Source organism: Passer montanus, unplaced genomic scaffold, assembly GCF_014805655.1.
Source record: "Passer montanus isolate IOZ18808 unplaced genomic scaffold, ASM1480565v1 scaffold71, whole genome shotgun sequence".
In the NCBI taxonomy this organism is placed as follows: domain Eukaryota; kingdom Metazoa; phylum Chordata; class Aves; order Passeriformes; family Passeridae; genus Passer; species Passer montanus.
Genome location: NW_024372259.1, coordinates 1,729,926 through 1,745,641, shown reverse-complemented (window position 1 = coordinate 1,745,641; position 15,716 = coordinate 1,729,926). Strand labels below are relative to the sequence as shown.

At 54.8% G+C, this 15,716-nt stretch overlaps 2 protein-coding genes across 7 annotated transcripts in view; one reads left to right on the top strand and one right to left on the bottom strand.

Annotated features, from left to right (window-relative positions):
- ABL2 (ABL proto-oncogene 2, non-receptor tyrosine kinase) overlaps positions 1 to 7,342 on the top strand; it is a 45,620-nt gene extending 38,278 nt beyond the window's left edge. For 4 of the 6 annotated variants that reach the window (XM_039730201.1, XM_039730203.1, XM_039730204.1 and 1 more), the window contains exons 10-11: positions 320 to 493; positions 1,021 to 7,342. In XM_039730201.1, the coding sequence (XP_039586135.1) occupies positions 320 to 493; positions 1,021 to 2,708 (1,862 nt within the window). In that variant the 3' untranslated portion in view covers positions 2,709 to 7,342. The remainder of the gene's footprint in view (positions 1 to 319; positions 494 to 1,020) is intronic. The other 2 variants (XM_039730205.1, XM_039730206.1) reach the window with 1 other exon arrangement.
- Positions 7,343 to 8,426: 1,084 nt separating this feature from the next.
- TOR3A (torsin family 3 member A) lies at positions 8,427 to 14,271 on the bottom strand. Its single transcript, XM_039730207.1, has 6 exons — positions 13,724 to 14,271; positions 13,290 to 13,403; positions 12,379 to 12,644; positions 11,775 to 11,950; positions 9,877 to 10,001; positions 8,427 to 9,505 (listed from the first exon to the last, which is right to left on the bottom strand). Exons 1-6 carry the CDS (start codon positions 14,022 to 14,024, stop codon positions 9,255 to 9,257), a joined length of 1,233 nt encoding a protein of 410 aa, XP_039586141.1. The 5' UTR covers positions 14,025 to 14,271; the 3' UTR covers positions 8,427 to 9,254.
- Between the last annotated feature and the right edge of the window lie 1,445 nt (positions 14,272 to 15,716).

The window sequence follows — 15,716 nt, the reverse complement described above, 5'->3', positions numbered from 1 at the left end:
TGATTAAAGCCAGGCAAATGCATCCAGTGCTGCCTTTAGCTCTTGAGCAGCCTTTAACAGACCCCTTGTACAAATGCCACAATTGCTTTTTTATTTTTTGGCTGAACTTATAAAGATGTAAATGAGTTTGAAATTATTAGGAAAAACATCTGACCCTGAATACCTCTAGACTTGAACAAAGACTAAATCCATAAATTATGTATATCTCAGTCATGGATCTCTTCCTGCCAGTCTGTGTTTGCAGGAAAGACCCAGGTTGGTTTTTTTTATCTCTTCCTTTGCTGGTCTGTGTTTTGACTATTCCCTTTTTTCCTTACAGAGGTAGCAGAGGAGCTTGGAAGAACAGCCTCGTCCTCATCCGTCGTTCCTTACCTGCCCCGCCTCCCCATGCTCCCCTCCAAGACAAGAACCCTGAAGAAACAGGCAGAGAACAAGGAGAACATCGAGGGGACCCAGGACACTGTGGAGCACTCAGCATCCAGCTCAGCACCAGGTGTGGGCACAGGGTGTAAATCCCCAGAGAAACAAAGAACAACGTGACACGGGCATGCTTTGTGCTGCTGTGTGAATTGTTTACTAGCAAATAGAAAACACTGTAGTTTTTTCAATGTTCTTTTAGTAAATCCCATTGTATTTTTTCTTTCAAATTCAGTTTTGCTGCTCTTTTTTAAGTGACAGCTTCAAAACTAAAATTAACAATGCAGCAAGAGATTTCCTCCTATACTTAGGGTATTTGGAAAGGAGCAGAAGATTATGGGAAGGGAGCAATAAACTGAAAGAAAAGAGCAATTCTTTTCTGATCTCTCTCCAAAGTAGCCTTCTCAGTATAGGCAACAGACAAGTCACATACAGAAATGGAAAAAAGTAAAGAAAAAATAAAATAGAAGTGCTTGCTTCTTCCCTCCCTCTCTCTGCAGCACCTGGGCAGGTAAATACAGCAGGCCTATAAAACCCAGTGCAGGACAGGGAGGTAGAAATGGAAATGGATTGTCCAGACTGACACCTGTCTCTCCTGCCCAGGTTTCATCAGAAGCACACAGCCCACAGGCGGGTCCCCCGCGCTGCCCCGCAAGCAGAGGGACAAGAGCCCCAGCAGCCTCCTGGAGGATGCCAAAGAGACCACGTTCACCAGGGACAGGAAAGGGGGCTTCTTCAGCTCCTTCATGAAGAAGAGGAACGCTCCCACGCCTCCCAAGCGCAGCAGCTCCTTCCGGGAGATGGAGAACCAGCCCCATAAGAAATACGAGCTGACGGGTAACTTTTCCTCTGTGGCTTCCTTGCAGCACGTGGACGGGTTCCCCTTTGCTCCCGCCCAGCAGGACACCAGCCTGGCACCCCCCAAGTGCTACGGAGGGGGCTTTGTGCAGAGGACCTTCTACGGCGAGGAGGGCACTGGGCCCAGCAGTGCTGGGGCTGTGAGCACTGGTGGAGGGTGGTCGGGCATCACTGGCTTCTTCACGCCACGCTTGATTAAAAAGACGCTGGGTTTACGAGCAGGAAAACCCGCTGGCAATGAAGAAGCTTCAAAGCCTTTTCCAAGGTCAAACTCTACATCTTCCATGTCCTCAGGGCTTCCAGAGCAGGATAGGATGGCAATGACCCTTCCCAGAAATTCCCAGAGGTCAAAAATTCAGCTGGAACGGACTGTGTCCACCTCCTCCCAGCCCGATGAGAGCACAGAGAGGGCCAGTGACCTGATTCCCAAAAGGTTTGAAGAAGGCCCTGCTTTGACCAGAGAGAGACCAAAAGCAAAACTCTTGCCAAGGGGTGCCACAGCACTCCCTTTTCGAACTCCCTCCACGTCAGAAGAAAAGGAGGGTCCAGGGCTAGTGGCAGCTCCTAAGGGCAAGGAAAAAAACAGTGGCCCACGACAAGGGGCCCTTGAGGATGGCGAGAGGCCGGGGTGGTCATCTCCAGTAAAGGCTGCAGCAATACTTCCAACCACTCATAACCACAAAGTGCCAGTCCTAATCTCACCCACTCTAAAACACACTCCAGCAGACGTGCAGCTCATTGGCACAGACTCTCAGGGTAATAAATTTAAGCTCTTATCTGAGCATCAGGTCACTTCTTCCGGCGACAGGGACCGGCCCAGACGGGTAAAACCAAAGTGTGCTCCACCTCCACCACCGGTGATGCGGCTCCTCCAGCAGCCAGCTGCCTGCTCGGACACAGCAGAAGAGCTGAGCAGCGTGGCGGGAGCGCAGCACGGACTGGAATCCAACGAAGGCAGTAAGAAGGCAGCAGCAGCAGCACCTGTTGGTGGAAAATCTGGGAGGCCCGTGATGCCTCCGCCCCAAGTGCCTCTGTCATCGTCTTCCACCTCCCCGGTGAAAATGGCCAACGGCACGGCCAAGGTGGCGCTGAGAAAGACCAAGCAGGCGGCTGAGAAAATCCCCGCAGACAAGATCAGCAAGGAGGCGCTGCTGGAGTGCGCCGATCTCCTGTCCAGCGCCATCGCCGAGCCCACGCCCAACAGCCAGCTGGTGGACACGGGGCACCAGCTGCTGGATTACTGCTCAGGCTACGTGGACTGCATCCCCCACACGCGCAACAAATTCGCCTTCCGGGAAGCCGTGAGCAAACTGGAACTCAGCCTGCAGGAGCTGCAGGTGTCCTCGACAGCTGCTGGCGTCCATGGGGCGAACCCCGTCCTTAATAACTTATTGTCATGTGTCCAAGAAATCAGTGATGTGGTGCAAAGGTAGCTACTGTCAATCTGGGTAAGAGAAACACACACGGGGAGGGCGGGACTGTTTTTCTGTACTGATGCTTTCAAAAGGAAAGACTGATACTTGAGTATGTGAAGTACCTCAGATCACTGAGTTCTCCTCACGTTTACAGGTTCATCTCAAAAAGCTGGGGATGGAGAGGGTAGATTAAAGCTGTAAGGGGCAGAACATCAAGGATCTGTCCCTACCTAGTCAGGCTGATCTGCTTGGTATGGCAAGGGAAAAAGAAAGTTCCCTCTCCTCCCCTGGAGAGGCAGGAGAACCGAAGGCAGGTTCTCCCTCTGGGCAGGATGGTGGTGACAGCTGGAGCCCTAGGGTGGCTGCAGCTGCCTGGCTGCACAGATCCCACCCTGGCTGCACTCACCTGTGCTTTGCTGTCCTGACAGGGCCAAGGAAAGGCACTGGGGCTCTGCTGTACCAAGGGCAGAGCAGCCGGAGCAGCTCCAGAGGGGGTCATGTACAGCTGGGGGAAAGGTCTAATGCACTGACAGTATTCAGAGCTGCTGGAGGTGGATGCACTGGTCTGGATGGCTTAACTTCCACAGCACTGTTGCTGCTGTAATGAGAACTGCAAGATTAGTTAATATATGAAACTGTCCCTTTTCCCTCCTGTCCACCTCATCCACCACATTCTCATTGTCATTGTATTGGAAGTGTCAGGGATGCTGGGCAGACTTACCACTGGAATTCCCCCTTCCCACCACACTGCCTTCACTCAGCTGATACCTATTTCTAGTGGTCTAGCACAGGTGCTGCTTGATGGTCATTTTTGAGTAGTTTGGGGCTCTTGCACAACTTGCCAGTGTTGTTGTTGGGGTGGGTGGGTTCTTGCTTTTTTTAAGCTCTAGATTGTTTTTAACTTGTTACCAGGTTGACTCCCTAGTTCAGTGTGATCACCATGAGGACCCATGGTAGGTAAGGCAGAGCCTCTGCCCCCCTGGCTGTTCTCCACATTCCTTTAGCAGTCACAGCACTGCAGGGCCAGCTGGAGAACCAGAAAGTACAGCCCAGCCTGCCCACCACTTGTCCTCACTGCTGCAGGATTCCTTGCACCTGTCCCTAACCCTTCACACCCAGATTCCTGGGATTTGTTCTGGTGTTTACCTGTCTCACAGGCTTCCAGCTGCTCTGCATCTCAAGGTGATGAAGTATGGCAGCACACAGGAAACACCACAGGCATCTCCATGCATTTGTTCCCATTTTAAAGGCCAGACCAGAATCCTGCACTGTGGTGTAGGGAACGTGCACATAACCTGTGCACTGGTGCCAACAAAAGCTGTGGCTCTGCCTTGAAGGGCTGCCAGTGGGTCTCTAATGCCTTCTAATAACCCCAGAATAAGCAGCTGAGTGGTTGGCATTGTCATCCTTGGTCCTTGTGCTGTTTGCAGGCTGTTGTGGCCTCAAAAAGCTGATCTGTCTATGCACAGCTCCCCAGGGTGTAAATGTACTGGCAAATAGGAAGAGCTCAGTTGCTGGCTTGTGAGAGGAACAGAAACAGACCTGAAACCTGGCTCCAAATACACCTTACCTGCACGCTGCTGCTCACTTCACACTGCTGGTGGTAGAGGATCTCACTTGCTTTGCACCTTAAGCCTTTATTTTTTTTTGGCTAAAATGCTTTCTAAATTTGTTTTTCAAGTGTGGCTGTGCTGCTTTTAGTCTGAGCATTTCGAGTGGAGCTGTGGCATGGGTGTGACTTTGGAAGATGGGCACCTTGTTTCTGTCTAGAAGCACGTGGTGGTGCTTGGAAGCAGGCTGGGTGTCAGCAAGTGTCCCTGTCTTTTCCACAGAGCATAGCTAGACAGGCCTGGAAAATCTTTAGAAATGGGCTGAGAATCCTCATTTCATTACTGGTCTGAGCTAAGCAAAGTTCTTTCAGGGTGTGTGGAGGCACAGCAGAGGAGCAGCATGTGAGGTGCAATGGACCATGAGCTTCTGTGGCCCAGTAAGTGAAGGCTGGGGGGGAAAAGAACCAAGCAACCCCTTGTGCTGGCAAGTCCTGATCCCCTGCAACCCTGGGGCTGTCCCAAGGCTCTTCCACAGGCAGAGTACCAACCCCTTATCTCCTAGACTCTAAATTCCTAGACTTTACTGAGGGCTTTTGTGGTTTACCTTATCTCTGTCAGTCATCCTCATGGAAGGTGTGCATCCACACTGACTGCCTTTGGACAGGTGACCTGCCAAGGAAGGTGGCTTGTGGCATTGCTTCACATGGCCTGTCTAACAATCAGGAGGATTTAGAAGGTGGGGGCTCTCTTTTCTTCAGGGCAGAAGGGCAGGTCTTGCTTACCCTGGCAGACCATCACATGGTTCCATGATTGTACTGCTACTCAGCCTGGGACAAATGGGCTGGAACTGAAGGAATTCCAGGGAAAAGGAATTTTAACAGAACATTTTTAAGTTTAGCCCAATTCTGATGAGCATTTTGAAAGAAACCTTTTTTTTTCCCCCTAAATGCCAGTCTTCCAGAAAAGCTACAGCAAAAGTGGTAGAATAGCAATATGGAATTTCTAACTACTAGAACTCCCCTCCTTTCAGAAGAAAGGAGCTGTGTCCCAGTGAACACTGTGGGCCATCCCCACTTCCTTTCAGGTGCCACATTTTCTCCTTGCCCCTGCAGCAGAGATGGGCAGTGGGACAGGGCAGCATCCAGCTGCTTTTCCAGAGCCACAGAATGGCTGAGGTTGGAGGGAACTTTGGAGGTCACCTGGTGCAAGCACTCCTGCCAAGCAGGTCCACCAAGAGTTGCCTGTGAGGACCACGTCCAGGCAGCTTTTGGGCATCTCCAAGCACAGAGACTCTGCAGCCCTGGGCCCAGCACAGGAGTGTTTAGTTCTGACCCCTCCTGTGGAGCAAAAACAAGGGCCAGTGCATTTGGGGATTTGCCTGTTGCCACTCTCATGGGAAGTGTTTTCTCTGCCCTTACATCTAACATCAGGTAGGCAGATTGTGGCAGAGGTAGTGCTGACTGGACAGGTTTTTTCCCCCCTAAATTGAAGGCTGTGGAATTGCTGGGACTTCTGCTGCCCTAGAGTGTTTTATTCCCAAACTGCAATGTTCTCCTGTCCTCTGGCAGGATAGCAAAAGGAATCTGGGAAAGCTGGTTCTGCTGTAAGTTACCATCCAGTTATCCTTCTTCCACTGCTGCTTCTAAAGCTTTTACCATTCCCTCTCCCTTTAGCTAGTCTGCCTTTCTCTTCAGCCTTAAAGCTCTCCACTGTGGCCTGGTCTCTGTTCTCAGCCTGGCACCAGATGTGCAAAGGAATGTGTGGGTGCTGACACCCCATTGTTTGTCCCAGTGCAGAGCACTTCCAGCTCCATGGTTTGGGGCAGGGGACAAGGCAGAAGTGCTGTTGTTTCTTCTCCTCAGCACTGTCAGACAGCTGTGGGGGCACAGCTGGAGCTGGGCTCTCTCTTGCACTGCTGTGGGCCAGAATCCAAAGCAGTTGTCTTTGCCATGGGGAAGGTACCATGGCCTGGCACTGCCAAGCACAAAGCACACAGTGAGCTCAGGGGGGCACTTTCTCTTCCTGCCCCTGTGGGAATGAGCTGACTCACAGGTGCAATTCTCCCTTCTTCCTGCACTGTACACCCTTCCTAACCCCAGAGTGGTGCACTTGATTTAGTTGTGTTCTTCATTAGTGTGGGCAGGGGGAAGCTGAGCTGAGTCTGGGTCTTGGGGCTGCACCAAGTTCAGCCAGTGGGAAAGGGGGATGGAAGGGAGCAGCCTTGCTGATGCAGAACACAGCAGGGAGGGACAGAGGAGGCTGTGCTTGTCCTCATCAGGACTGTCTCCTGGGTGCCACTGGCCCTGTGTGTGTGAGACACAGCCAAACACGAGTGGTGACATCTGTCAGGGTGCTTTGGGGGCACAGGGAGCCAAAGCCCCCGTGGAGACAGAGCAGCCCCTCCCCAGCAGGCAGAGGTGTGGGTGGGCTGCACTGCAATCCCAACCCTGTGTCCTACCACTCACCTGAGGCAGGCTTTTCCTCCGGGGCATCCACAGCACTGACAGGCACCAGTGACTCCACAGGGTGTGGTGCCACAGCCAGCAGGCTGCTGCCTTCTCTGTGACACTCAGCTCGGCCCTGCTGCTCACCAGGAGCTGGCAGGGACTCTGAGGGGAGCTGCTGGGGTGGTGCTGCACATCCCTGGAGCGTGGAAGCAAACCCTGAGCCCATGCTCTGGCAGCAGCCACAGGAGGCTCTGGGACAGGGAGTTGTTTCTCCAGCTCCAGGCTAAGCAATGTCTGTACCAAAGGAGCTCGTTCTTCCCCAGGGAGGTGGTGGAGCCTGCTCGGCTCACATGGCACTGTTTGTGTTGCTAGTGAGGGCAGCAATGGATTGAAATGAATCACGTTAATCACCAATCACTCTTAGCAGTGTTGTCAACTGTTTTTGTTTTTTAATTGTTACTGTAATATATTTTGGTTGTTTTTCTAATTTAATTCTCTCACTATCGTCTGACTGTGAACTGCGAACAGTGTTAAACTTGATGTAAATAAGGCCCTTGGAAGGGCCTCTTTGCCTGTCGTTCCACAAAGTTTTGCCAATTTGCATTTTGTTTTAAATAAAGGTTGCAATATTTTATTGGCAAAAACCACTCAAGTAGATGTTGGGTATTTTTTTCCTCCTTAATGAATATTTGAAGCTGCTGAGTCCTAACCAGAAGCTCTTTCATTTGGGTAGAAAAAATTGTTAAAAAGAGAAATAATTTAATTCCACCAGGTTGCAGAAAAAGCAGTATCTTTATTTATGCAGTATCTATTTAGAACCAAACTTGCCCTGGCATGGTCAGAGAGCAGCTGTTGCTGTTGTGGGCTGATCAGAGCTCACCCAGGTGTGACACACACACTGGTGAGCCAGCAGAGCACAGCTCTGGCCTCGCCCTTGTCAGTGTCACCACCTCAGCCACAGCTGCTCCCCTGCCCACCTCAAACCCAAAGTCCCCCAGCGACCTCCTGCCACCCAGCCTGTGCCAGCCCAACCCAGCTGAACACTTCTTGTCATTCAGAAAAGCCCCCAGGTGCTCCTGGCTTACACACAGAGCCTTTTGGCTCCTACCCTTCAGCACACAGCTTGCCTAACTTTGTGCCCAGGTGCCCAAACACACCCTGAGCTGTGTCCTGGGAGGCAGCCCCAGCTGGAGCCATCACCCCCACGGGGATTAACCATAAACCAGGTCTCAGGAATGCCTGATGAGCCACGCTGGCACAGCTCCAAGGTCCATTCCACACGGCTGGGTTAAGCCACCTGCACTGGCTGAGCAGTGGGAGAGCAGCTGCCTCATCTCTGCTGGGACCCAAAGTCTGCAGGGCTCAGATGTGTCTGCCTGGTCAATCTTTGCCAGAGGTCACACTGCTCATCACTGGCACTGCAAAATGGGTCAGAGCTTAAAATAGAGCAAAGGTCCCCGTGGGGGTGGCTGGGAAGCCAAGCCCTGTCCTCGGCAGGGGCTGTTTCACTGCTCGCCAGCTCAGCCCTGTTGGAAGGGAGTTTTGACCCGGAGGTCACAGAGTGATTCCTGTAACACTGATGAAATTTGTTGGAGCTGCTGCAACACACTTATCACCTGGCGAGTGCCCAGACAGCAAACAACCCCTTGCAATAATAATAATAATAATAATAACAATAATGCTGATGCCAGCCAAAAAGCCACAGCAGGAAATGTACTGAAGAGAAAAACAAAAAAAAGGAAGGAAAAAACCCAAGCTTTTACTGCATCCATAAAAACTCACATTCAGCTGCAGCCTGATGCTTCAGCCACCATCCTCCTCACCTGCCCTTGGATAGAGGAGCTCTCCCTGTTTTGGTTCTGCAGTGAAGGAAACGGGCTCTGCACCAACCTGCTCAGTAAAATAATTGCAGCAGAAGTTCCCCTCAGCCCGCCAGCTGCTTCCATACAACGGAAGACTCCAGGGAGAGGTGGACACTCCAAGGTGAGAGCTATGGATTTGCCATCTCCAGAGGAGATTATTCAGTCCTTTTCTCCCTGCACAGACTACAGTCCTGGCACCTGTGTCCCTGAGCAGCAGCCACCTCAGAAAGGCAAGGGAGCAACAGAGGGGAAAACCTCAACTCCAGCAGAGCAGTTCTGTGTAGTCTTGTAAAATGACAGAGAAAATTTGGGATGGGGATGTGGCTTTGGCCACACTGTCTCAACAGAACCAGCCTGTCCAAGGCCTCCCTTCACCACACATCAACAAAACAAGGACTTGGACATTCCCAGTCCCCACTCACATGGAACAGCATCTGCCAGCAGAACCACATCACCCCTCCAGCTAAAAGAAGGGACTTAGAGCACCAGACAGGCTCCAAAAGCAGCCAAGCACAGGCTGTCCCTACCTGCCAGGAGTAAGGGATGCTGCTCCTTCCCTGCAACAGCTCTGGGAGTAACAGCGCTTAAGTCTCTGTTAAGTCCCTGTGCAAGTGCCTGGCTGGCTCATCTGCCTCTGCCCCTGTGTGAAGGGAGCAGCTCCCGGAGTGCAGAACACCTTCAGCACACGGCTGGTCCCCCTGGCGTTCAAGGAAGGAAATAATTGATGCGCTGGGGCACGGATTTGCAGCCCTGTGCAGAGAAAAGCTTCTCCTCTTTGGGGACAAACACCATCATCTGGGCCACCTGGTCGAGCGTTGCCTCGGTGTAGGGAAGCCCGCGGGCCAGGAAGGCGTCCCGGGCACAGAGCTTCACGTGGTGATACTCCAGAGGCAGGAAGGGCACCAGGAAATCAATCAGGTTCTCTCTGAGGAGCTGGCTGTGGGCATAACTGTTCTCTGGAGCAGAGCACAAGAAAGGCAAACTCAGAAGCTGCACCTTCAGAGAGCATCATCCCTCAGCGAGGCCAGGCTTGGCTCCGAGGGGCTCATCCAGTGGGACCCACTTGTGCAGAGCTGCTCAGCACTCTGAGCACTGAGCATCTCCAGAAGTCACACCAAGAAGAAGCCCCAGAGAAGCCTCAGTGCTGCCCTGTGAGGTTGAGCTGCCTCTTGCCCCCAGCCATGTTCACGGCTGAAGGGGGCCTGAAGGCACCACGGAGGGGCTCTCACTGCCAAAGCCCCGGGCTGGGGTGGAGTGAGGGCTGGTTCCCCCAGGCACAGCCCTGTGGCACAGGGGCAGCCCTGCCCAGAGCCAGCCCAGCCCTTACCTGCAGGCTCCTGCAGCTCCAGCCGCAGCCGCTGCTCCAGCAGCTCCAGGGAGATCTCCTCCCGTGCCCGGCCCGCTCGCCAGAAGTCCAGGGCCACCTCATTGATGGTGTTGCCACCAAGATTGCTGTGGACACAGAGGCAATTCACTCAAGGTTTCCCCCAGAGCTGAACTGCTGAGGGCTGCCAGCACCTTCCCTGCAGACAGGCCCCAGCAGTTCTGCTGGCAACAGAGGATTTGCTGTCTAGGATCAGCACGTGGAGAGCCAGCCTGCTTCCCAAAGAGCCCCTTTCCACAGGCATCCATGCCAGGGGCAGCAGGATCCTCCATCTCCCTCAGTCCCCAGTCCTGGCTTGGGAAGCCATCAACCCCTCAGGTGACACTTGGCTCCACACCAAACGCTGAACAAGCCACCACAAAGTCCAGGTTAAAGGGCAGAGCACATGGCAGGGGTCCCACTGGAAGTAAAGGTCCAGGGCAGGGATTCAAGTGGCAGCCCAGGACTTGGCACAGCATCCATGGGACAAAGCAGCAACACAGCTCCCACCTAAGGGCTCCTCTGCACACCCATGGGAGCAGCTCTGTGGTGGGGTTTGCAAGGTCCTGGCAGCTGTTGAGGGTCCCAGGACAGCAGGGACCCTCAACAGGTCCAGGAAAGGTGTCCCCCTCCCCAAGTGCTGGTGAGGGGCTTGTCCCCAGCCCCCAGTGCCCCAGTGAATGGGAACCAGCTGGATGCAGAGCTTGTGTGGGTGGGAGCAGGGAGGCACAGAACTGGCATCCCATCCTCATGTCAGAGGCTCTGGACACTGAACAAAAGGCAGGGAAAATCAAAAAGCCACCACTGTATCCCACCATGCCCTCACCCCTTGTCAGGGAGAAAACAGCTTGTAGTGATCCTGCTCCCAACCCAAACTGCCCCTTTTGGCTGGACAGACAGACAGACAGACAGACAGCCCTACGAGGACCGTGCCAGTGTCCACGGAGCCCTGGGGCAGAGCCATCCCTCCTAAAGCAGGTCAGTGTCACACTGCCACCAGGAGTGATGAAACCCCTGCGATGACACAGGGCAGTTCAAGGCACCTGCTCCCCTCTGCTTGCTGACACAGGATCCTTTGCTGGCCTTCCAGCAGGACACCAGGCCAGCCCCGTGCAGCTGCAGCACGTCCAGCCAGGGCAGGACCTGCCCCTGCCACACCAGAGTGTGGGGAGCTCCACAGGCACTGGGCACACAGGCAGGGAAACCTCTCTGAGGGAAGCACCAAGCTTGGAGGTTGGGACACTGATGGTGGGAGGTGGAGGAGGAACAGCTCCTGCCAAGCTCAAGGCTGCAATTCCCAAACTGAGGGGGCTCAAGATGCTGATCTCTCACTCTTTAGGGGCACTTCAGTCAGGTGCCTGCCTCACATCCTGGTTCTGAGATGTCCCATTTCTCCCTCCAGCTGCATCCCACACAGAGACAGTGCTGGGGTGCACTTCCTGGGAAAGGAACCAACTAAAGCAGGCTCTGCTAATGCCAGGATCAGCCTCACAGCACCTCAGTCTGCAGCCACAGTGGGAACTCCCCAGCTCCTAACAATGCATGGGAGCTTCCCACCAGGACCTTCACTCTGCTCCCTGGAGTGTGACATCTGCCCAGCTGAGCAGGGTGACACTGTGTTAACTGACTGGGCTTCCTTGCCTCCAATCTAGACTCTGGCTCAGGTGTCCCAGCTCAGCTGGACCTCAGCTCCTCCTGCAGATGTCCTGTTCCCAGGAAGGATGCCCAGCATCCACAGGTAAAACTGAACATGGAGGCAACCACCAGGAGGGAACGAGGTACCTGTGCCCTCCCCTGCTGCCTCAGCCCCTTGTATCACCCACCTCTGGGGACAAACACCATTACTGGTGACCAGAAATCACCTGAGGAAGAGGAAGATGGATCTCTGCTGATCTGCCTGGCCCTTGCTGTTGTGTTGAGCCATGAAGGGCTTGATGGCATCCAGGAGGCTGGAGTGCAGCTTCTCGGCCTCGTCGAAGATGAGCAGGGCCTGCCTGCAGTGCTGCAGGGTCTCGCTGATCTGCCTCTGCAGCTGGGCCTGGCCAGCAGCAGGGACAGCAGCCAGGGCACAGAACAGGAAAAACAGAGGCAGGACAATGAGTGAGGCGAGATAGATTCATTTAATAAGTGAAGGAAAGAGTAAAGAAAGACATCAAGTGGTGCAAAGGCAGCCACCCACCCTGCCACAGCCAGACTGATGCCCAGCCTGGCTCTGAGCAATAGCTTCCTGCCCCCAAACCCCCTCCCTGCAGCTTTTATTCCTGAGCACGGCAGTGAATGACATGGAATATCCCTTTGGCACCAGGACTCAGCTCTGTGGCTGTGCAAGCACTGCTCAGCAGTAACCAGCCAGTGCTGGGGGATCCAGTTTCACCCACAAACCCAAGGCCCAGCCCCACACAGGCTGCTGGGAAGGACATGAACTCCAGCCCAGCCCAGGGAGCATCCCGTGCTGCTGGCTCTCACCTTGTAGGAGTCCACGTAGTTGTGGTGTGGGAAGTGGAGCAGGGAGACGAACACCCTGACACAGTCACTCCTCAGCCCGTCCCGGTACAGGTGACTGGCCACCATCCGAGCCACAAAGTTCTTCCCTGTGCCAGACCAGCCATGGAAGGACAGCACCAGAGCCCTGCGGGGCCCTGGGCTCTGCAGGAAGCCCTGCACCGCCCGCAGCACCACGGCCTTGGCCAAGTGCTGCCCGTGGAGATGCCCACTGAGGTCTGCCTCCAGCCCTGCAGAGAGACACGAGCACGAGCTCAGCCTCACCTGCCAGCACAGCTACTGCACGTGGGAGTAGGAGGAGAAAACACGGCAGGGCTGCCTGGCCAAGAGGACTGTGAAGTGGCATTAAAGCCACAGGCTGCCTGTGCCCTGCCTACATCAGCCTCTGGCCCCAAAGAGACACAAATCTTCCACTGACTCCTTTTCTCCTTTAGGAAGAGGCAGAGATGCTTGGCAGCTGCAGAGAGCACTGATGCCCCAAGGCCCTCCCAGGCTCCCAGCACAGGGTTTGCATACCAGGAGTCCCAGGGACAGCCAAACACAAAGACACCTCCTCATGGCTTACACACAGGTAAGTGTGCTCTCCCGACCTAGGGCAGGGTCCTGGGCCAGTTTGGATCCCACTGCATGTGCCTGGAAGCTGTGGGATGCAGGCAGGGCTCGTGGCAAGCTGGAGCAGTAAGGAACATGCTGTGCCATAAGGAACAAACTCTGGTCTCAGAACTTCAAATGGGACACAGGACTGAGCTCAGCCTCTCACCCTCCCACAGCTCAGCACCCCACTCAGAAAAAGCCTTTACTAAAATCCCTGTCTAGAATAGACTTTAACAGGAAAAAAGCCTCAAAACAAGCCGCACAAGCAGCACAGCCCCTACCTGTGATGTTGTTGATTATCCTGCAGTCTCCAGTCTCACAGCACCTGCCGAAGCTGCAGTACCAGGCAGAGAGGATCTCCAGGTAATCCTGCCCCACCAGGGGAAAGCCCCAGCCTGGAAACAGGAGCAGAATGAGCGGGGAGGTTCCAGGAAAGGCTTTTTTACATCTCGGGCTCAGCTGAGCCCTGTTAGGGCAATCCTCTCGCGGTGCATGTCCCTGAGGGCAGCCCTGGCTGTGGGGAGGACAGCGGGCTCGGAACCGGCACCAGCTGGCTCCAGACGGCTCCGAGAGCCCGAAAAGTGCAAGAACCTCATCCCGGGGTGTGCCAAGGAGGGAGCCCGGGGCAGGGGCCCTCGGGAAGGAAGGGCAGCGCCACAGGAACCGGGACCTGCTGCTCCCCCGGGCATGGCAGAGAGCAGAGCAAGGCGCTTACCTGGCACGGCCCCGGCCTCCCGCTCTTCTTGCTGCTTCTCCTCCTCCTCGCAGCCCTCCTGCCACACCCTGCACGCCAGGTACTGCCAGTACTGCTTGGAGAGAGCTCCCAGATGCTTCTTCACGGCTTCGTACCTCGCCGTGCCCCACGGTGCCCGCTCCGGGACGGCTCCCGGCTGCTCCGCCCAGGGCGGCCGCGGCGGCGGCGTTGTGCCGGGGCTGCCCGAGCCGCCCAGGAGCAGCAGCAGCACCAGCACAAAGCAGCCGAGCCCGCGGGGCGCCGGGAGCCGGGCCTGGCGCATGGCAGCGGGGAGGGATCCGGGAACGGAGCGGGAAGGGATCCGGGAAGGGAGCGGGCCCGGCCCGGCCGAGCTGAGCTCGCTGCCGAGGCGTTGCCGGGGAGCAGCCGCGGGCGGTGCCAGACGTGGCTTCCCTGTCGCCGTCACAGCCTCGGGGACGCGAGGAAAGCCAGGCCCGGGGGCGGCGGAGGCTCGGCCCCGCCCCGGCCCGGCAGCCCCGGCCGTGAGGGGAAGGCCGGGGAGGCTCCCGGACACCGCCTCCCGCAGCAGCAGCCGGCGCCTCCTGAGGCAAAACCCGGCTTGAAAACAGCCCGGAGGCTCGGCTGAGGCTCTGCAGCCACGGACGCAAGCGGCAGCGGTTCCTCAGTGTCCTTTCAAAGGGGACACTAAAATAAGAGGTGAGGAAATAAAAGCAAGGGAGCAGCAGGGCTGTCCAGGCTGCGTTGGCTGCCTGCTGTCCTGACACCCTGACTGAGCCCAAGGCCAAAGTGCTTTGGAAATGGAAAGGATTTCGAGGTTATCCCACACGCTCAGAGAAATAATGAGGATAATAAATAGAATTAATCCAGCCTGGTCCAGGTGAATGGGAGGGGGATGCAGAGCGCATCACCATCTACAGGTGCCTGCGAGCATTACACAGCAGCATTTCACACCCTGGCACTAACAGAACGGCCCTTCAGCTACAAAAACACTGAGGCCGAAACCTGAACACCACTTGCAACAACTTCAACAGAAATAAAAGTCATGCATTAAAGAAATAAATTAAAAATCAAACTTGCTGTAGCCATAGCAAAATAAACTGCTGTCAGCCTTTCTAAAAACTAGTTGAGGTACCTCAAGCATTTATACAGATTTATAAAAAATATCATAGGTGGAACATTCAAACTTTGCCCACCCAGGATAACTGCTCTAGCTGAAAAGGGCTTATTAAAAGGGACAGATGCTGTAAAAAATAGATGGTTACGTGTTCCAAAGGAAAAAAGAAAATTCTGAAGGATAAACTGACTGTCCAACACTGCACCAGCTCATGGCATAATTCCTGGGATGTCAGCCCTGCCCAAGTGCAGCACACAGTAAGAGCCAGAAGGAAAAGCAGTTCTTTAGGAGGCCCTGGCACAGAGCAGCTGTGGCTGCCCCAGCCCTGGAGGCTTCCAAGGCCAGGCTGGATGGGCCTTGGAGCAGCCTGCTCTGGTGGAAGATGTCCCTGCCCATGGCAGGGGCTTGGAACAGAGTGGTCTTTAAGGTCCCTTCCAACCCCAGTCACTCTGGGGTTCTGTGAAGGGTAGGATAGGAAGCACATGGGGTTTTTCCCTTCCTCTGCTGAAACAGAAGTGCAGTTTGCTGGTCCTGAGGTGAGGCTGGCAGCAGAGGCAGCTGCAGGGAGCTGCACAGCCCTAGAGCTGGTGGGAGGATGCTCAGCTTGCACTCACGGCTGGTCATTGCAGGCAGTCCCTCCTGGTGAGCAGCAACACTCACTGAGGCTCCAGCACCTGGGCTCAGCTCAGCTCAGGAGCCATCTGAAGAGAAAACAGCACCACAAGAAATGGTTAGGCCTGGCTTATTCCACACCCCAATGCAGCTCGGGGCAAACAAACACTCAGAGGGAACCTCACAGTCCAGAATTTCATCCTACAGGCTCTCCAGGGAAATGCCATGCACCCATCTTTTAGGTTTTTCCCCATTTCCATACAGCAA

Excerpts from the sequence above, each read along its gene's own strand:
- TOR3A (XM_039730207.1), bottom strand. The coding sequence starts at position 14,024 with ATGCGCCAGGCCCGGCTCCCGGCGCCCCGCGGGCTCGGCTGCTTTGTG. Across the intron at positions 11,951-12,378 it reads ACTACGTGGACTCCTACAAG|GCCCAGCTGCAGAGGCAGAT; the intron begins GTGAGAGCCAGC and ends GCTGCTGGCCAG. Across the intron at positions 10,002-11,774 it reads TCCATCTTCCTCTTCCTCAG|CAATCTTGGTGGCAACACCA; the intron begins GTGATTTCTGGT and ends CTGTGTCCACAG.